The sequence below is a fragment of the Pelobates fuscus genome, chromosome 2, assembly GCF_036172605.1.
Source record: "Pelobates fuscus isolate aPelFus1 chromosome 2, aPelFus1.pri, whole genome shotgun sequence".
Taxonomy (NCBI): Eukaryota; Metazoa; Chordata; class Amphibia; order Anura; family Pelobatidae; genus Pelobates; species Pelobates fuscus.
The window spans coordinates 48,148,651-48,171,044 of record NC_086318.1 but is presented as its reverse complement, the minus strand read 5'-3'; the positions used below and the strand labels follow the sequence as shown (position 1 = coordinate 48,171,044).

The window sequence follows — 22,394 nt, the reverse complement described above, 5'->3', positions numbered from 1 at the left end:
TCCCTTGGGGGGAATCTGAATTCCATTCCTGCGGTGACTGATCATGTAATTACATTACAAATTCAGCTTGCTTATGGAGTGATCAATTTATAATTATCAAATGAGATGGAATCTAGAGGCAAATGTTGGAGCGGCATTAATAAAACACATTGTAGGTCTTTCAACGTCCCTTGTGCGAATGTAGCTGAAACAGACTTCCAGTTGTAAAGTCAGACTTTAAAGAGACACCCCATGATTTCCAATTTACTCGTATCTCTAATTATTAGAGCCCCTGCTGTTGCCTTTTGAATAAAAGTATGTGATGGTATGTATGTCAATAAGAACAAGCTGGTAAAAATGCAAAATAAATATTTACCTGCTTTTGTCAGCCTGAAGATTGAGGCAACTCTCTCATTCAAAGCTACAGTTTTGAAACAAAACAGTTGTCTCAGAGTGATGCATGTCCTTTTTTTTTTTTTTAAAGATTCTTTATTTTCATTTTGCAGGGTAAAAACAGTTTTACAGAATGGAAAGGTTAAAAGTTAGGTAGTAACAGTATGAAAAAACAACGGTTCATGCGGGGTTGACCATACTTCTGCTATTGCTCTACGGGTGGCTAAAGCTTTTCTGGCTATAAGTTTATTTTCGTTGCGGGTGAAAGGGTCAATTGGTTTTGAGAGTAGGAGTGCCCAGCGGTCTAGGGGTACCGGTTTGTGGAGAATTTTAGTTAAGAGGTTTGTGATGGACTTCCAGAGGGGGGTGGGTTTGGGGCAAGTCCACCAGCAGTGGAAAAAGGTGCCAATGTCACCGCACAGTTTCCAGCAAAGGTTGGAGGGGGTTCTTTTCATGGCCATTAAGCGTTGGGGTGTGAGATACCACCGGAACAGCATTTTGTAGGCCTGTTCTTTGTGGGTGGTACAAATCGAAATTGATTTGGTGGTCGCCCAGATGTCAGACCAGTCAGTGGGGTCTCCAGGAGTTCCCAGGTCCTTTTCCCATGCAGAGATGTATGGTAGTGCCACTTGGGAGTGGTGGGTTGTCAGTGACAGATATAGGTCGGATATTTAGCTTTTTCGGGATGGTGAGCGGAGGCAATGCCGCTCGAATGTTGTGAAGGCTGATGTGGCCGCTAGTCGGATTTCGTTTGTTGTTGCGAAGCTGCGGAGTTGTAAGAATCGGAAATGGTCGAATGTATTTAAGGAGTCGGATAGTGTTGTGGTGTTAAGCCTGGTGGGAACATTTTGTTGCGGAGAATTGGGGTGAGGGGTGATGTGCCTGTGGACAGGTCGAATTTGTTGCTGAGGCGGTCCCATAGGTCTAGTGAGTAGGTGATTGTTGGGGAAGTGGGAGGTGGTAGGGGCCTATGCTGTCTTGGGAGCCACATGTATTGGGAAGGGTGGTCACGTCCAAAGATGAGGTGTTCGAGGTCTACCCAGCGTTTGTGGGCTGGGGGGAGGTGCCAGTGTTGAATTTGTGCCAAGTGCGCTGCTTGTAGGTAGTGTGTGAAATTGGGAAGGCCTAGTCCTCCGTATGGGTGTGGGGACGTACAGGGTGGATCGGCGAATCCGGGGTTTGCGTCCGTTCCAGATAAAGTGGTCTATCGCCGTTTGTAGGAGTTTAAGGTCAGTCTTTTTGCATGGAATGGGCAGGGCTTGGAAGGCATAGAGGAATTTGGGTAGGAGATTCATTTTTACTGTGGCTATTCTCCGTAACTATGTACATTTGAACATATATACAATTTGTGGGCATATCGTGCTCTGTTGAGGCACCGGACATTCCAATCTCCTTACTCTCCTAAGCCCTGATTCTCTGTTCGGAAGGGGTTCGTGAGTGGTTACCAGTTTAAGCGTCTGTACCGCGGGGCGCGAAGGGCCGTGAGTGAGGGGCGGGGCCAACAGGTTCTGACTGTGGGCGTGTCCACCTGGGATCGGGGGAGAGTCACGTGCCCTAGCGGTGAGGTGCCGGGGCCGCTTTATGTGGGTTTCTGAGGGCATTGCTTCTCGTGTCGTGCGTCAGGTCGTCTTAGTGCATGACATAGAATAACACAAGTCATATCAGATCTTCAGTACATTTTCTCTCCCCCATGTCCGGGGGGGAGGGGGAGGGGCCGCGAGAGCCCCAGTTCGCCCCCGCAATTCACAACAACAGCGTTTCCATGGCTAAGCATTTATTCTGAGCTGTACCATATCCCCTGTCTTTCGGTTCTGTATGTAGTCTTACATCTATTTCTATACATTTGTATACATTCGTTTAGTGCTATGTCTTGCATCCCGTCCCATGTTATTCAGTGCACGACCCGGTCCCGCGCACGGCGGGGGGGCCGGGGCAGCCACAGGGCCCTCAGGCACCGGGTTGGCACCGCTTAAACAGCCCCGTCCCCCCCACCAAGGGAGAAAGACCGCGCCGCGCATACAAGCATGACGTTATCCCCCTCTCTCTATCTAGGACCGTCGCGGCCCCCCGCACCCTCAGCCCCGGTCAGGAGCGGGGGGGGCAGGGAGGGCCGCAAGGGCCCCAGTCCATCTCCCCCTGCCCCTTGTGTGTGGTCTTCTTTGTCTATGCATTTAGCCTGATATCTGTGTTTCCCCATGTTTGCGGAATCTTACTACAGTCCTTCATGTAGTGCAGCCTCTTCTTTTGGTTTGGGGTTTTCGGCTTGGGGGGTGTAGTCTTTCATTTGCTAGGGATCTTCAGCGAGCTTCTCTTGTCCTGGGGGGGTCTTTGTGGGGCGGCTGTTATTTGGGTAGGTTCTTGTGGGGGGGTCTCTTCGTTATGAGAGGTTGGTGGGGGAGTTCGTGTCCCGGGTTGTTGAGGGTGCCAGTATGGAAGGTTTCGGAAGCATTTATGGTGCGCCCCTCCGTTCGGTATGTCGAAGAGGCGCCGCCAGGCCTCGTGGGTTATCGCTTCGGGTGCGTGGTGTGAACTGTTTGCCGAAATTCCAGGGTCAGCAGGGTAGCGGGTGCCCGTGGTGTCCGGGCAGCCGGTATGCCATGTTCTTGAGGGTCGTGGGTTGCAGGTGGTGCCCATGGCCGAGGTCAAGAGGCCGTCTGGTCCGAACTGCTTGTATCTTTGCGGTCCGATGCAGACAGGAATGTGGGTGCCGTTTATGCCAGTTGGCTAGTCTTGCAGGGACTGGTTCGGGCGTTGCCCCCTGTGGGGTAGTTGATCTCATCGGTTTGAGGGGACAGGCTGCCGTGCCTGCGCCACCAGGGTTCCGGCTGAGGTCACGGAGACCCAGCTGATCTGCAAGGTCCTGGGCCTCTGACAGTTTGTGTAGCAGATAGGTGTGGTTTTCATGTCTTACCATCAATTTAAACGGATGGCCCCATGAGTAGCGGATCCTTCTGGCTTGTAGGGCTTAGGTCAGGGGTCTTAGTTTGCGCCGCTTGCGTAGGGTTGTTGGCGCCAGGTCATGGTATAATTGGACTGTGTGGCCCTCTATTTGTAGCGGGGTCTCCCTGGTTGCCCTCATGATTGCCTCCTTTATGTGGAAGTAGTGGCAGCGTATTATGATGTCTCTGGGCTGCGTGGGGTTTGCAGATGGTGGGCGGAGGGCTCTGTGCGCCCTGTCTAGGAGGAGGTCAGATGGCGGGGCGTCAGGGAGCAGGCCGCTGAATGCTTCGTGGAGTATGGTGGTGAGTTCCTCCGGTGTGGACGATTCTGGAAGGCCCCTGATGCGGATGTTGTTATGCCTGGACCTGTTATTTAAGTCTTCTTGGGCGTCCTCCAGATTTGCCAGTTGTTCCTGTATTTCTTTGAGGGTGATGTCGTGAGTGGAGGTAGAGGCAGTCACATCGTCCATTTTGTCTTCCAGTTCGCGTGTGCGTTTACTAAGGTCTGTCAGGCCTTTTTTGAGCGGAGCTAGGTGTTTGGTGAGCTCAGATGCCACGAGTGACTTCATGTCTGTCAGGAGGTCTTTGAGGTCTTTTTTAGTGAGGGGTGAGGAGTCATTTCTGCGGCTGGTCGTGCTGGTGTCTGATTCAGAGTCAGAGGCCTGTTGGCTGGCAGTGCCTAGGGCGTCTTTGTCCAGTCGGGTTTTAAAAATCGGTGCTACAGCCGCACCGGACTTTGATTTCCTACCTCCTCCCATTCCGATCGGGTATAGCAGGGGTCGGGGTTACGGTGAGTGGTCTGCGGGGTTGTTGTGGGCTATTCCGCCGCTGATGTGTGCTGATTGTGTGCCTGCCGTTTCAGAGCCTCACTAGTCCGCGGCCATCTTTGTCGGCGGTCAAGCTCCGCCCCTTGATGCATGTCCTTTTAACTGAACACATTTACAATGAAAAGTAGAGGAGACCGGAGTACAGGTGCATTATTAGTCGACAATTTTAAGATAACAAAAGTCCGTTTGGGTTCCGAAAGTGCCCCCAGAGGTTGTTTGGTAGACAGCCACTAAGGGCAGATTTAGAGCTGCAATGGAAACATTGCAGTTCTCTGGAACTGCAATATTTTACATTGTAGTTCTCTGGAACTGCAATATTTTACATTGCAGCACTAGGTGCAAAAAGGACACAGCACTGAGACCACTTCAATGAGCTGAAGTGATCTGGGTGCCTACAATGTCCCGTTAACCCCTTAAGGACCAAACTTCTGGAATAAAAGGGAATCATGACGTGTCAGGCACGTCATGTGTCCTTAAGGGGTTAATATTGTGTTAGAAATATTGCACATATTGATACCTTAAAGTACAGACAATACCAGGTAAGCAGGCACTGTAATGATAAAGTGCTCATGAAACAGTGTTATAACGTGCATGTGCGATATGAATTACATTTTTGGATTGTCTTAGAGGGGTATTCCAACCCCGGTCTGAATTGGCACTGTGTGGTCATATGAACTGTGCTGATTCCTATCTTTTAGAAATCAGTCTGTAAAATATGATACATTGTTCTTATTCTTAATTATATTGTAGCTGCAGAAATTACGGTATTAGTAAGTCATCTAAAACTTCTCACAACATGCCCACCCCGGTCACACCTCCACCCCACTCCACTCCACTCCACCCCAAATAAATAAAGTATGCCTCTTTGTCCATTTGAAATGTGGGATGGTATGTTACATAAAGATTGCAGTCCAAGCCACCCGACTATTAAAAGCTGTTTCTACAGCAAAATGTGGCTCGGCTAAATAATAATATAAGGGGTTTGAATGACAGCCACATATTTTGTTTTTTCTTGTTAATATTTACTCACAAATACCTAAATTGGGCTGTAAAATGCTTTATTAGACCAGGAGGGTTTGCATTGTAATATTGTTTGGTCATTTGTTGGTTTGTGCCATGTGTAAGGCAGAAAAACAATATTGGAATATTTATGCATGAAACTATATATCTCAGAACATGCCACCAGTTCTGTTCTTTGTTACTTTTTAGAAACTGGTAATCCCTCTGCACCATACCGTACTGTTGGATAAACACACTTACTGTTAGCCTGGTATCCACAAACCTCATTAAAGAGACTGTATAGGCATCCACACCACTTCACCCCAAGCCCTTGTCATTTTAACCCTGTAGCTAAAAACATTGCCATTTTGCAGGAACGATTTGCAAAGAACAAAGATGCACACCAGTCAACAATACGTAATAATAAGTCATCTTTTTTCCATACAAATAGATCAACAATAAATCACAAACATAAAGTGAAAAAGGGCTAAGCAGTCCCAATTATTAGCCTACCATAGAGAGACACGTGTTAAATGAACCCAGACAACGTTTCAGCACCCACTGGTGTCTTTCTCAAGGGATAGATTTGCATGAACAGCAACGTTTTCATTGCAGGGTTAACATGCCGTTAAACGCGGTTATACATCAAATTACCGGTACTTGGCGCAGCACTGCATGAGCACTAGCCTCCCGATGCTTTCCTATGGGGAAGCATTGGATTGGCTGTGATCATAAATCTTGATGATTTCAGCCAGGGAGGCAGGTGACCGCACAGAGACCAGTGCACAGCGGGATGTAAGGTAAGTAAAACTTACCTTTTAATCCCGTGCAGGGTGGCGGCACCTATAGAGGTAGAGGAACAATGTAGCGTTAGAAATACATGTCTGTACGCTTACGCTGTAGTGTTCCTTTAAGCATCTCTCCTGAATTTACATAAGGACAGTGCTGGTGGCAAGCTAGTTGAAATTACATTAAGGAAGTAATATATATGTGTATTGTTCTTACTGTAGGGATAAAAATGGGAAGAGCAAAGGTCCACAGGCATTTAATGTGGACTGTACAAAGTAATAAATATTAGGAAAAAAGGCTGCATTATGCTTGAAGGTGAGTAACAAGGTTACTATTTCCACTGCTCTTTTTTTTATGCCATAGTATTGAAGGTTTAGAAAACATGGTAACAGTTTACGAAAAGGTCCCGACTGTCAGTCCGCAGCCTTTGAAAATAATGAAAGCATTACAAAGACTCAATATACAATAGTGGCAATCTAAGAATAGCGTAAGTAAATGTCAATCAAGGAGAAATTGGAGTGCAATGAAGCATGGATGTTTTTTTTTTATACTGATTACAAAGGGAGATAGAGTTTGTTTCATTATTTCATGCTTTGCTATCTAAAGTTAAGTTAAAGCACAATTCCATTTTTTTTTTTTTAAAGGAGACGATAGCAACACAAAATACATTTGTTCTGCTAGTTTTGCTTGCTGAAAAAAAATAACTTTTACAGGATTCAGATGAATGCAGGTGATTCAAAGAAAACATGCAGCTCTCTGCATTATTGAGGTTCCAGAATAGCAAGCAATATTTTAACCCGTGTTAAAGAGCTCTGCACTCCCAGGAGAATAAGAGTTCCAACTGTGTGTGTGGTTTTTGTTGCTGTATCTTTTGTCAAATGAACACAGGACATTAAAAAGTGGTAAAAAAATAAGTATTTTGTTAAAAATAATAATAATGAATAAGATTCATAATCAAGGAGAGAACATAGAGAGAATCATATAAAAAATAAGAAACAAAAAACTGTACTTCATTCTATAACTATGTACACTTGCTACAGCGCCACCTACTGTCCTGTCTGCAATGTGATGATACCTATGATTGGCTGTCCCAATAATGACTCACCCTACTTTCCCATCTTCTAAAGAGTCAACTGTTACGGTTACCAAGGGTTAGATGTGATTAAAGGGATTCTATATTGCCAGGAAAACAAATCTGTTTCCCTGGCACTATATGTTTCTAAGGTGCCCCCTCCATTGCGTCCCCCTTCACGCGGCGCTGAAGTGGTTAAAACCCCCTTAAAGTCCCATGTAGATTTCTTTATAAAAAAACCTTAGAAACATAGAAACATAGAATGTGACGGCAGATAAGAACCATTCGGCCCATCTAGTCTGCCCAATTTTCTAAGTACTTTCATTAGTCCCTGGCCTTATCTTATAGTTAGGATAGCCCTATGCCTATCTCACGCATGCTTAAACTCCTTTACTGTGTTAACCTCTACCACTTCAGCTGGAAGGCTATTCCATGCATCCACTACCCTCTCAGTAAAGTAATACTTCCTGATATTATTTTATTTATATATTTTTTTTATTGAATTCTTTGTTTTATTTGTGGATTTGCACATTCAATACAAGGTACGGTATTCATTTTATCCACTTTTTGTTTAAAGGTAAATAAGGTAAATAAGTAAGCATAACATGCATAGATAGCTCTGTATCAACACAGATAACACATTTACTGAATTGTATGTGGGCTGGGTTTCTCTAATGTATCGTGTCGTGTTAGTGCTTGTTCCTCTTGGACTATGGTGAGTGCTTCGGGAGGTTGACTAGTGGCAGGGCCAGCCTTTGCCATACAGGGCTTGTTGGGGTGGGTGCTGCTGTTTGCTGGGGCTTTGGGATAACGTGTAAGAGGGTTGGCTACAAGACACCAAGGTGTATGTGGCGTGTGGTAGGGCTTATAGTGGCCTGCCTTCTCGTGAGGTGGGTGCTCAGATATCCCTGCCAGCAGGTAGGTCGTCTTCTGCGGGGCCATCCCGTGCTTCGTCTGGGAGTCGCCCTTGTTGTCGTGTTGTGGTAAGTACATAAACGGTTGGCATGGCAATATGTGGCTGTGAGTGTTTGTCGTGCTGGTATGTGCCGCTGGCAGGGTCCCTGTCTGGCCCATGGTTATTCTAGGTTGGTGACATTAGCTATGCTCTAGTGCAAGTTCAAGGGAAGAGGGGTAACTCATGAAAAGCTAGCCTGTGCTAGGAATTCTGTCTGGTCCTGGCTAGGGAGGGTGCACAACTTGGTGGAGTGTCCGGTGCCTCAACGAGGCTTAATAAAGACAGTCTCTGTGGTTTAGTCCCCTGAGTCTGCGTTGGATGGGTGGGGACCTCTTCGCGGTTCAAACGGGGTGATGTTGTCCACATACCATTGTTGTCTCTGAGGGCTGCCTCTCCCTGGTTCCGCCTGTGTGTCGATGCCCTGCTGGGTTAGGAATCGTTGGCCCTCTGCTGGCGAGTGTAGCTTGTGGACTGTTCCCTCCCAGGTGGCCTGTAGGGATCGGGGTGTGCCCCAGCGGTACGGGATCTTCTTCTGTCGTAGGACGCTGGTGACATGGCGCATCGTTTGTCTCCATATCATGGTAGGCTTGGAGAGATCGTTATAGAACGATAGAGTATGTCGTTCGAAGGACAGGGAGGGTGTTTCCCTGACCGCTGACATGATTGCCACTTTATCCAGCTGTGTGACGAATTGTACTATGACATCGCTGTGTGTTTGCTGGGGCAGTTCGCCCTGCCCACCGGTTCTGTATATGTTGTCCACCAAGATGCTTCTAGCTTGCTTGTGGGGAAGTATATGCTGCAGTAGGCGTCTTATAAGTTGTGGCAGTTCTGTCCTCTCCACTGTGGTAGGGATGCCCCTGATCTTAATATTTTTGCTGTGGTTGCGATCTTCCCATTCAGCCATTTTTTGTGTCATGGTGACTTGGGAGTCTGTCGTTTTTTTCTGCGCTGCGGCAAGTGAGGCCTGCTCAGCCTCGAGGTGTGTGGTTGTCTCCTCTGTTGCTTTAATTCGCCCAGTGAGCGTGAGCATGTCTTCTCGCAGTATCGCTAGATCTGCCTGGAACATCTTGCGGATGTCCCGGAGTAACGTTTTTATATCTCCCTTTGTAGCTGGGATGTTGTTCTCCTCATCTGAGGACTCGTTGTGCAGGCCCCCAGTTGGGGTGATCTCGTCTAGTGCGTCCAGAGAAGGTTCCTCATCGGACGACGAGATCCCAGTTTGTTGGTCCGCCATCTTGGGCGCCATGCGCTGGAGGCCTCCCTGCAGGTAATCACCGATATTTCGGGAACCTGAATCCAGGGCTGCTTTGTTCTTCTTGGCCCATTTCCCCATTGTTTTGTGGGGGTGTGTGGTCGGTAAACCGTCGGTGTAACACCCGGTTTGCTGCATTTATTAAGCTTCGTAGCACGGAGCTTCAGCTCTGCACGTCTGCTTGGTTTGCTGGTCGGCTCCGCCCCCCCCCCTTGAGTTTTCCCTGATATTATTTTTAAACCTTTGCCCCTCTAATTTAAGACTATGTCCTCTTGTTGTGGTAGTTTTTCTTCTTTTAAATATAGTCTCCTCCTTTACTGTGTTAATTCCCTTCAGTCACTTACCTGAATCCAGTGCTGAGGGAGTCTCCGCCCATGTTCCGGAGACCTAATGCGCATGCACAGTAATGGCCGCACTTGCATTAGGATTTCCCCATAGGAAAGCATTAATCAATTAATCAATGCTTTCCTTTGGGAAAAAATCTGATGCTGGAGGTCCTCATGCAGAGCGTGAGGACGTCCTGCTTCAGATCGGACCAAAGGTCCGTTTTGATTCAGGAAGCCCTCTAGTGGCTGTCTGATTGACAGCCACTGAGGGCAGACTTAGTGCTGCAATGTAAACATTGCAGTTCTCTGGATGAACTGCAATGTTTTACATTGCAGCACTAGGTGCAAAAGGGACCCAGCACCCAGACCATTTCAATGAGTTGAAGTGGTCTGGGTGCCTACAGTGTCCCTTTAAGGATTAGCTGTGGTTAGTTAGGTTTAGCTAAGATTTGCTAGCGCCAGATAGATTAAGAGGGTTACCTAGAGTTAGATGAACTCAATAACAGGTGCCTGCTAATAAGATCTCCAAAAAATTGAAAAGACCAATTTATGTTTACAGAATTACGCAAAAAATAAATAAATAAATAAATAAAATATAAAGAAATCTGCATGGGAATTCATTTTGTTTGTGCTCTCACTTTTTCAAAGGTTGGATACAAAGTGGCAGAGTTGCAATTTAAAGGCAGAGCTGCAATTCATTATTTAAAAAAGTGCCGAGATAGGATTAAAACATTATTTCCCACTCAAAACAAACGTTAAAGGCAAAGTACTGTGATATTATAATAGATTGTAGTAGGACTGACAATCTTATCTCAGTAGTGAACCAAACCAGGAAGAATACGTTTGTATGCATTAATGTTATATGTGCTCCTGTCACGGGAGTCGTACCCCAACACGCAGGGAAGAGGAAACCCACAGAAGGTGGATCCGAAAGACGTATTACAGTTCCTTAGAATGGCCAGATTTAACATATTTTTACGGCCTGGGGACTGCAGTAGTGCGTCCACGCGGTGCGTTCTGCCCGGGTGGGCTGAGGAGAGGAGCGGCATGGGCGCCAGGTAATGGTAAGTTTGTGACAGCCCCCTCCATGCCCTTCCCGATCCATTAATGTATTTATTGGTCTTCATATCCTTCTTCGATCATTGTTCTTGTTTGATGTTTTTTTTCAATCTCCGATCTTAGTTTCTTTTGTCTTTCTTATTGCCATTATTTATTTGTCTTTTATTTCAGGGGCTTTTTTCAGTTTTTTTCATCATTTTGTTTTTTTTTCTATTACTCTATGTTTAATGCTCTTTCTTGATGGTTTTCCCTTTTAGATCTAGGTTCTCTCTCTCTTGCTTTGTTAATTTAGACTCACGTCTCATATTGTGGTTTTTGAGTTCTTAGTTTTTTTAAATAACCCATAGAGTACAAGATCAAATGATATGTTATTTGACTGTGCAAGCCATATTTGTTATCTTCATACCTACACAGGTGCACACTTTATTTGTCATTTACACCAGTGTTTCTCCACCTTTTACAGAGAAGCACCCCGGCAGATCTAAAAATAATTCCCTAGTAATCGTCCCTGAAATGTGTAGACACTGATATTTCAGTTAGTTCCATATTGGAGTAAGCCTGATTAAAGGCAGTAAAGAATATTTTAAAAATAATTATGACATAATGTGAGTATTGTGTATGTAAGGATGATTAATCTATAGTATAAAAGTCACAGAATTAATATATAATGCTAATTTAATAGTTAGGACACTGGGACACACGCACATTTACACACAGATGAAGCTGACACACACATTTACACTCAGAGGAAACTGACACACACGTAGGACACTGAAACACACTCACAGACATACTCTCACTGATTTGACACACACAGACAGACACACTTACCGACACATACTCACTGATTTGACATAAACTGACAGACAGACTTGCTGACCCACACACATTCACTGACACACACACACTCACTGACTGACACACTCATTTATTTGATACACTGACAGACACTCACTGACAAACACGCTCACTGATTTGACACACACTGAAAGTCTCACACATATTCACTGACAGACATAGACATTCTCTCACACACGCTCACAAATTATTATTTTTTATTAAGGTCCTCCCAGCCTCCCTACTTTTGGGAGAGCTGGAGTGGATCCTTTCCCTGGGATCCAGTGGGTATACTTTCCCTGGAGTCCAGTGTGGGACTTGTGTAATCTTTGCGCCCTCCCAGCACAGTTCCCTTGCGAGTTGTTTAATGCCAGGGCCGGAGTGATGTCATAACCAGTCTTCCGACATCACTGCAGTGCTGGAAGATCATGAAGAGTATAGCTCCCTCTAGATGTACCCCCAAGGGTACACGTACCACGTGTTGAGAAACTTAGATCTACACAATTTATAACTCAGATTTTATTAACTTTATCCTTGTCATATAATGCATTTTATTCATTGTTACTATCTCTCTCTCTCTCTCGCCTAACAAATATATTTAAATAAAAAATACATAAACAAAAAACAACAACTCTTAAATACCCCATAAAATCCTAACTATGTTGAGCAAATAAATAAATTATTAAAAATTTAAATATCTTGCCCAGTTTCTATATATGTATATAACAAACATGAAGGAGAGCACTAAGTAGACTAACTGGTAAAATAGTAAACCATTGTTTTATTTAACACATAGCTGATATACTTGCAGGGACTCTCCACTGCCCCCCAAAAAACAACAAAAAAGCACTGTTTAGTAGATATACGATTCTCTGCAGCCTTTGCAATTCACTCCCTCCCCATTTCTCCTCCCTGCCCACTTAGACCAGCATAGTCTAGCTGTGGCTGTCCAATCACAGGCTTCCCAATACAGCTCGATGAGAAGTTGTGGCGAAACCAACCTCGCCACTATGAGCTGGAGAAGCCTGGTTGCTCGCCTGCTTCCTTTGGACTATGGACCAGACTTTAAAAAGCTTATGTTACCTGCAGAAAGGCATATTCGTGCCTTTCAGCCGGGGTGTTCGGTAGATTCCAGCTACCGAACAAACTACCGTATGAGGGACCACCTAGGAGCTGGAGTGTGCAGTCACTTAACCGCACAGAAGCTGCGGTTAACCGCAGCTTAATTGATGAACGCTGGGTGGTCTTTGTTCGTTTGCCGAACACGTGGCAGCGGCCATTTTAACTCCCGAACGGCCAGCGGTGTTCAGCGCTCAAACTATGGAACTGTAAACGGACACTAAATTGCACGAACACCGCTGAGCCGTCCGTCGCCTGGGTCCTAATCGTACAAGGTTAACCGAACACCGGAATTCGGTATTTCTATGTGAACTGTGGTAACCCAGATAGCTATGCCATGGAGCCTATACGTGTGAGTAAAGACTTTGGCTCCATGGCGATTGAACTGTATTCGTGTGGTCTGGGTGCCATTCACCTAATAATGTGCACCCAGACCTGAGCTATCTGGGGATATGTTACATGACTGTGTGTAATGGATTAAAAGTAACTTTATATATTTTAAAACATAATACTGCATTTAGGTCACCACATGTGTAATGGAGTTTGGTCTCTGGCCTGGGAGATAATTGGATTATCTCCAATTATCTCCAGGGCAGAAGGGAGGAAACCAGGATGCATTGTGGGAATGTTTACTGCTGTGTGTCTGTAATTGGTTTATGTCTGTCCTTTGTTACAGTCTTCCATTTGGTCCCCTAGGGGAGTGTCCACCAGGTGGGAGACCTGCATAAATACTGGGCAGGTAGCCCTGAGTAAATGAGTTCCTGCTTAACCCTGAAGCTGAAGTGTTGTCTCATTCTTGGGGGGAATTTGACTGTATGCCGACTGCCAGGAGTGTAAGCTGTTCGTATTGCTTTTCCTGTTCGGTTGCTTCCAGGGTTCGTGTGTCTGCTGTTCAAGAATTGGTGAATCCGTGCAGTTTGGGAATTCGGGAAATTGGTGCTTACAGTAGCTGCTGGTCTATCTAAAGGGGATTATTGCCGAAACTGGGTTTTATCCCCTTTTGAGCAAAACGGTCCGTTACAGAAGTCTTTGCAAGGCAGGTGCTCTGAGCAATTGCTGCCTCTTGAGTAACAGTAAGTAAATGGACCAGTTATCTGCTTGAAAGCCAGGGGGTGTAACAAGGTTAATTTGTGAAAGTGCCAGTTTCTGTTGAAATCTGCTCTTATTGTAAAATTAAAAAAAGAGTTCACACGTTTCACACATAAAGCATTTCGGCACGCTAAAGTGCATAAGAAGTCCAGAGTGTCCCTTTAACACCAACATTTCTGTCCTCACCAGGATTTGTATTAATATAAAATAAGCAAGTTAAATGTTTGGTTCAATAGATGCCTGGAAGGTGAACAGAAACAAAAGTGAGGATGATGACATCATAAGCCTCTAAATCATATCAAGGACAGGTAAAAAAAAAAAAAAATCAAACAAACAATGAGACCATAACTAAGCATCACTATTAGGCAATGCATCTGTAGGTGTGCCAAAGACAAGATATAGAAACTAGAAAATAAAGAGCAACAAACAAAACTAAAAATAAATTAGAAAATTAAATTATGTAAAAAATATTACTGTCACTGAACTAACAATGCACTACATCACAAATCAGAGCAAAAATACAGTGACGAGTGTCATTGCTGACAATCACAGACAGAGAAGTACTTTCACAGATAGGACACATTATGGGTGCTCACTCATACAGTAACAACCTAACATTGTTTCAAGGTCATACACAGAGAGTAAGTGGATAAAATGTAACTCTAAGACATAATGTAACAATGTAGCAAGAGCACAAATGAAAACTCATACAGCAAATCAAACCAACATGTATTCTGCATATCAAACACGAATGTATTCAGCATATTAAACACGGATGTATTCAGCATATCAAACCAGCATGGGGTATAACAGAGGCTGGACTCCGGAGTCGCATACTGGCAGCGGCAATGTTAGTGGAGTCTGCTTGTTGGCTAATATTGTTTTTTTTTTTTTTTATTGTTTATTTGGTCCGTGCTAGCCTTTGAGTTTGACATGCTTGAAGTACAGCATTTAAAATATTCAATATAGCAATGATCTGTAGTGTTGCTACTGGCTAGGGATTGTGTTTTAAAAAGAAAAGGAGGGTAATAGGTGCTCGCTATAATATTAAACAGAGTATGTAAGGCAGGCAGCAGTGAACAATACAAGGATTCCCGAACTTTGTTGATACATGCAATACAAAAAAGGACAGAGTAAACCATGCCCATGATATATATACAAACGGTTATACGTACATAGGTTTCCAAATGTTTTGTACAATGGACCTCAAAACGAAACAAAGATAGACAAAATAATAGTGCAATACGGTAAGTATAACGTATAAGTGGTGGATAGTTATGTGTCGCTACCACTCACATTCTTATGAGCTAATGTAGAGCTCTGCTGTTTTGCGCATGGATGGAACAATCCCCGTCTAATGATATGTGTTGATATGGTCACCAAAGGTACTTCAGATAAGGTGCAATGTGCAGGGCATATGTGGAAGCAAATGCAGAGGAAAACGCCAATGGTGAAGTAAGTACAGGTTGGTAAATCACATGAATAAGTAAAGTATTGTGCTCACATTTGCTAGAGCAGAACTTGCTCTAGCATAGCCAGCAGGGGTGGTATAATCCCCACCTAAGGATGTGTTGGTGCCAGGAAGCAGCTGATTGATGCAAAAAAAGTAGTATATATAAGATATATGATAAACTTTAATTTGACAAACATAAATAGTTAAAAGCAGTATATAAATACTTAAAGGGGTCCCACTTAACGGGTTTCACCAGTTAAAGGGCTTCTTCAGAGGTATTGTGCTTTGTCTTAAAATTATTTATTTGAAATGGAACTGTCATCACCAGCTTCTGACAACATTAGGATGTCAAGGTCTTCTTCAGGCAGGAAACAATATATATTGTGACCAGTGCAGTGCAGACTTGCACATCAGATATGAAGTAATAATATTAAATAGTAACATTTTTGAGCATTTTTTTATTTTTGCATTTTAAATGGTGCTGTGCCAATAACATTCCATGTTGTATCAAAGGTTTGTGTTTTTGAATGTTACCAAGTTCTATGTATACAGATGTTCGTTTTATGATTGAAACTATTGATAGACGGAGAGTATGTGTGTATTCTGATGGCCACAGATCTGTACCCAAAGTAACCACTATCATCAAATATCGTCTGTGCACTACCATCACTCTACAGAACAACCTCACGTTATCTGCATATTCATCTCCTGTATGCACATGACCTCATCCTCTTCCCTGCACAGGGCAATGCTGAGAGATGGTCATCAAGCTTATATTTGTTAATGTTTCATATAAGATGTCAACTGGTTCCATCAAAAAGATTAGTGGAAAGATAACTAACTTGGGTGATCTGTTTATATCAGGTTAGCAATTACTGTGGTGTTCTAACACACTTGTTATATTAGAATCTAGGCAACACATAACTTGGGCAGAACATTACTTACATCAGAATGACCAACATAATAGTTGCAGACTCATTTAATTAAACACCAGAGCTAAATGCCAGGTTTACAAGCCAGAAGTGAATGGAAATAGTCAGCCCAAGTTCTTGATATAATGACATCTATAGCAATCTATTGACTTTTTTTATGAATGAAAAATCTAACGGTCAAATCCAACCAGCAGACCTTTAATTGGAAATCAATATTCTGTATGTTAGTTTTATTTGGTATGTGCCTACTAAGTTATCATTTAAACAATGTGTTCTTCCTCTCTGCTTGAAACTACTGTTTGAACTCATCTTGAGGCATTGTTAAAATATATTACATCTATGAAGCATCATTACTACAAATTTTGCCTCTGAATAAATTTAAAGGGACACTATAGGCACTCAGATTACTTCATCTCATTGAAGTGGTCTGGGTGCAATGTCCCTGTCCCCCTTAGTCCTGCAATGTAAATCATTACAGTTTTAAAGAAACTGCATTGTTTACATTGTAGTGCTAAGACTGCCTCTAGTGGCTGTTTACCAGACAGCCTCTATAGGCACTTCTACATTTACACAGAGTTTAACTCCATGAAACGACGCTGGACATCCTTATGCTTCGCATTAGGACATCGAACGTCTTCCAAATCCCTATAGCAAAGCATTGAATCAAAGATTTCCTATGGGCCTAATGAACCCATATACTTATTGTTTATGCACATTACATTCCCCCCCATCAAACAGGGGATGGAATTGGGGGTGGGGGTGAAACCTGTCAAATATTGGGTACATTGGCATTGTGGCAAGCTTAGAACCAATAATTTGATTATTATATACACAATAAAACAGATTTATGCAAATTAAAAATATACTGTTGCAAATTATCTGCATATCTACATATAACAAAAGTCCACCTTGAGCACAGCAATTGATAAATCATGTTTCCACATTTCTCTCAGAAATGCACGCTTGATATGCAATTGAGTACGGACAGACATCATGTTTGAGGTTTTATCCTGTATTTTTGTAAGCACCTTAAACATAGGAGCACACTTTTATATGCATTTTTGATGGGTTGTGATCAAAAAGGACCAAAGGCCAGACACCAAACAAAGATTGTACAGTTTCAACCAGCATGCTTGCTACTGGGTCTGGTCTAGGAATCAAAGTCTTTTTGACAAGATATAACAAAATTACCAAAGATATATATATCTTATAATTATATATTTATATATATATTTTTATATATATTTATGTTATTTTTTTGTGGCAGAAATTAATAAATTAGCTATTCATTATACTTTCTGTGTGAAGTTTTTGTAATTCTAAATGTCTAATTTATACATGTGTTTTATGTTTAGGTGAAATGTAATCACTTCAGATCGTACTCAGCCATAAGAACACAAGATGGTGTATGGTGAATTTTTTCACCGAACGAAGAGTGACGAAGAACTTGTGAAACTGAATGTGGGCGGCTTTAAACAGTCAGTGGACCAAAGTACACTTTTAAGGTTTCCTCATACAAGGCTTGGAAAATTACTTAATTGCCATTCTGAAGAAGCGATACTAGAACTTTGTGATGACTACAATGTTACAGACAAGGAATATTACTTTGACAGAAGCCCTTCCTTGTTTAGATATGTTTTGAATTTTTATTACACCGGTAAACTTCATGTAATGGAGGAACTTTGTGTCTTTTCCTTTTGCCAAGAAATAGAATATTGGGGTATTAATGAACTCTTCATTGATTCCTGCTGTAGTAACAAGTACCAGGAAAGGAAAGAAATCGTATCCGAGAAGGACTGGGAACAGAAAAGTGACGTTATCAGCATGGGTTCCTCTTCTGACGAATCATCTGTGTTCGAAAAGGAACTGGAGTTGTTTGATACATTAAAATTTGGAAGTATTCGGAAGAAAATATGGATCAGACTGGAAAATCCTGCTTTCTCTTTGTCAGCCAAACTTTTTGCCATTTCCTCTTTGAGCATTGTCTTAACCTCAATTGTAGCCATGTGCATTCACAGCATGCCAGAGTTCAAAAAGCTAGATCAAAATGAAAGGGAACTTGAAGATCCAGTTTTAGCTGTTGTGGAGATTGTCTGTATTGTTTGGTTTACTACCGAACTAGTGGTCCGACTTGTAGTCGCTCCATCTCAGAAGAAATTCTGGAAAAACCCAATGAACATAATTGACTTTGTCTCTATCATCCCATTTTATGCCACATTGGTTGTAGACACTAACGACGAAGAAAACGAAGGTATAGAAAACATGGGAAAGGTTGTACAGATTCTCCGCCTTATGAGAATATTTAGAATTCTCAAGCTTGCAAGACATTCAGTTGGATTACGATCCCTTGGAGCCACGTTGCGGCACAGCTACCACGAAGTTGGGCTTTTGCTTTTGTTCTTGGCCGTGGGAATTTCAATTTTTTCAGTGCTTGTTTATTATGTGGAAAAAGACGAAGAACAGTCAGAACTTCACAGCATTCCCATGTGCTGGTGGTGGGCCACCATTAGCATGACCACAGTTGGTTATGGTGACACCCATCCTGTCACTCTCTACGGAAAGCTGATTGGCAGCGTCTGCATACTTTGTGGTATATTAGTAGTTGCACTTCCAATAACTATAATTTTTAACAAATTTTCTAAGTACTATCAGAAACAAAAGGCAATAGATGTGGATGGGTGCAATGAAGACGAGCAAAAAGATAAATTTGGTGATCTACCATATTTCAACATAAGAGATCTATACGCACGAAGGATGAACTCTTTTATTTCCAGCCTTTCATCTGTTGGAATTATTGCAAGTGGCAATGACTCAACAGATGGATCCAGCATCCAAGAAGTAGATGATGATTACTGTGCACCTCTGAAATGACCCCTATGTGTCATTTTCACTTCTAATTTATGTTCCCCCTTATCCTTTTATTTATAAATCATTTCAAATGTCTTAAAAAGCTTTTTAAAGCCATTATATTCTTTATAGCACTTAATTCTCAGGGTATCACTTGTAGCCATATGTAAGCAACAGTTAATGCTTTCATAATAATGTAGCATTTTTCTTAACTATAATAAGTTGCCTTTTATTTTTTTACATCAACCTTTTTTAATGCAGAAATATTAATGATAGCAAACGGATTATCTCTTGAATATATTGCATTACCAAATCCGTATCTTCCTTGCTAATGGAATAAGCAAGTTGGGCCAAAAGTGATACAATTATTGTGTCTTATGCACAACATGAACAGGCTATAACTACTCAAGATGCACTTATTGAACAAATGTACTCGTTAGTAAAATGGTCATAGCGGATCATCCAATTTTGGTTTATTTATGTAGCAGAATTGGTTTCAATTGATTGCATTTTAAGGTACATATTACAAAGTCAATATTGCCAGAAAAGCCCGCGCATGTACTGTATGCATTGAGTATTGAGGAACATGCATTACGAATGCAGGAAAGCATGTTAACGCAAATCAAATATGAAACTAAGGAACGTAATAAAATTCCTTTATCAGTGATGTGCTTTAGATGTCCAGTCTGTTATTTAGTAACTAAGACAATGTGGTTTCAAACAATTAGTATTTAAATACACATTTGTCAGATACCCAGATCTGTTATTAATGAAAACCTAAACTGTATTATCAAGTCATTGTTTTGAAAAGTGCCTGTAAGAACTATAATTATTTTTTGTTTTCAGTTATTATGCTTTCATAGGATAACGTAACTGTTGACTTCAGAAAATAGACTGAGTCACTTTAAAACAAAAAAATGCTGCCATTGAATTTTGCTTGGCAGTCAACCAACATCAAGATTCTTTAAAGGTCTATTCAAGGTGGCGCAATGTTACTAAAAATGATTAAAGTAATTTCTCAGCAGATTTGGATAAGGTGAGAGTTCAAAAACCCTTATTGTGACAACAACATTAAACAATTTTTTAAAATATGATTTATTACATGGTACTTGAAAAGTTAGGTACAGTGGAACCTCGGAACTCGAACCTAATCCGTTCCAGTAGGCTGTTCTTTACCTGTAATGAGAGTTGATGGCTTAAGTGGAAAGGATAAGAGATATTATTGTTTGAATGGGGATAGGTAACTGTTCTTCTGGCATTTAAAATGTGTCTAAAGTGTGTCCAATTAAACATGTTTCTGGCATGATTTGTTCGGGTACCAAGCATCGTTCGCGTACTGAGATATTTTTTACTCAAAATGTTTATTCAACTTTCGAATTGTTCGAGAAAGGGACTGTTCGAGTTCCGAGGTTCCACTGTACTTTAAAACACAATCTGTTAGAAAAAAAATTCAAATAATTTATTTACAAAACTTCCCATAGACTGCAATAGTGGTTTCTTAGATAAGTAATTTGAAACGATTGTGACCTTGATCATTTGAAAAGCTTATCTAAAAGAATTAAATGTAGGCTTAGTGTCGAGATACTATAGCTCATGCTTTACAGCTACTTTTGTTTAAGAAATAATCTATTTAAAAATGTACATTTTTTTCAGTATGCTTTGCTAGTGCATCTCTTTAAATGTATGTTCCCTTCTTTTAAAACATAAAACAAAACCTTTAAAATACACTTCAATATACCTTTGCTCGAGCTCTGAGACATACTCCTCTCTGCAACCTGATCCACTCTCGCTGAAGTCAAGCATGATAAATATTGTCCAATGAAATGATTCCTAGAGAAGCACGGAGGAGATATGGTGCATTGATTTCATAAAAGAACATTAGATGCGCATCCTACATCCACTGCCAGCACCCTTTGCCTGCTAATGCCAGGTGCTAAATAGATTCAGTTATTTGATATATGTTAGCCGGCAGGCTAAAGAAGCTGTCTGATTGGGAGCATCTAGGGGTGAGGAGATTCCAAAAAGAAAACAATGCCATTTCTTGAAAATGTTACTTATTTAAGGTGCACTGCTGAAGTGATTGTGGGGCTAAGACTGTCCCTCTCAGTATTGGCTGCATTGGCACACAGGTTATAGCAGAATCATCCCTAGTAAAGTGGATTCCTTGCATAGACTATCTCTATTTTGTGGGGCAGTGTTTACATATAGCTAAGTACACACCTCTAGTGGCAGAGTTTCAATCATTGAAAGTGTTCACATTCAATATCATGCCAACAGCATGCACAGTGCAATGCCATGGGACTGCTTAAATGCTTCCCACAGAAAACAATTGGATTCAGTGCTTCTCTGGTTGAATCCAGCTATTGTTGTGCATTCAAAGTAGGTCCCCAATGTTTCTTAAAGCGAAGCATTGGATTGGACCAATGTCTCTCTGAATGGAAGAGGTGGAGCAGCTGCTGGGAGGAGAAAGCTCGGTATTGGATCGCCAGTGCATTTAACAATGTTTTTGTTTTAAAAGGGGGTCCAATAATCAAAACGTGCCCAATTTTTTAATGTTAAATATATGAAATATATATATTTTTAATGCTAGAATGATGCATTAAAGAGGAAAAAAAGACAAATAGAGAATTAGAGATTGTTGCAGTGAAAGCACTCAAATTGGAAGCAAATGAAAGAAGAGAAATTGAGGTGCCTACAAATGGTTGAGGAGCCAAAAGAGTTTATTTGACAGCATGGAAAGTGGAAGCGAGTTAAGGTAAGTGAAGATTGGATTGAGTGATTTGGTATTAAAGGGACACTGTATGCACTGTAACGGCTTCATCTCATTGAAGAGGTTATAGTGTCTGGAGTCCCCTGGCACCGTCCTTCCATTCTGCATCCTGGTGAGTGTGTACACTTTTTATTTGCCCTATTGTAAATACTATTGTATTTTACACTATGTTTTTTATGTTTATGTTTTGTTTAAGATTGCATTACCACATATTCCTATACGAAGGCACCGTCTTTGAAGCGATTAACCTTTTTCTTTTTGGATTGTAACTATAATTATGGTGTTTTTGGTAGAAGGGCACTTTTTTATGTATAGCAAATTTGGTTAGTGTACTTTCTCAGTGTTTGATATATTGGATTTTTTAAATTATTTTTTTGGCGGTGTACATATTCTTGATTTAGATTTACTGTGGTTAAATTGAGCGGAAATATTGGAATTTGTTCTGAAGGTAATTAAATATAAATAGCTTATTCCCAGAGCATTAAAACAAATTTGCTACAAATCTCCAGGATTTAGCAATCACTCACTAGACCGGGTAATCGGGTAGCGCTTCTTGCAACTGGGCCCTGCATCTTGGTGTCCCAGAGTGTTCAGAGTGACTGTGAAGGCAGCCACACTCAGGAGAAGAGATAGCATGAACCATGTCTCATGCGCCCACAGAAAATAATTGTGTGATGCCATTCCTGTAATTTGAGGTCAGGGCCGCTAATACATATTTTGTATCAAATACATCTTTCTCTTAAGTTTATTAGTT

General features: G+C 41.9%; 1 protein-coding gene across 5 annotated transcripts in view; it reads left to right on the top strand.

Moving 5' to 3' along the window:
- KCNS3 (potassium voltage-gated channel modifier subfamily S member 3) overlaps positions 1-19,537 on the top strand; it is a 131,055-nt gene extending 111,518 nt beyond the window's left edge. For all 5 annotated transcript variants that reach the window (XM_063442135.1, XM_063442130.1, XM_063442133.1 and 2 more), the window contains one exon: positions 17,379-19,537. In XM_063442135.1, the coding sequence (XP_063298205.1) occupies positions 17,425-18,894 (1,470 nt within the window). In that variant the 5' untranslated portion in view covers positions 17,379-17,424 and the 3' untranslated portion in view covers positions 18,895-19,537. The remainder of the gene's footprint in view (positions 1-17,378) is intronic.
- The last annotated feature ends 2,857 nt before the right edge of the window (positions 19,538-22,394 follow it).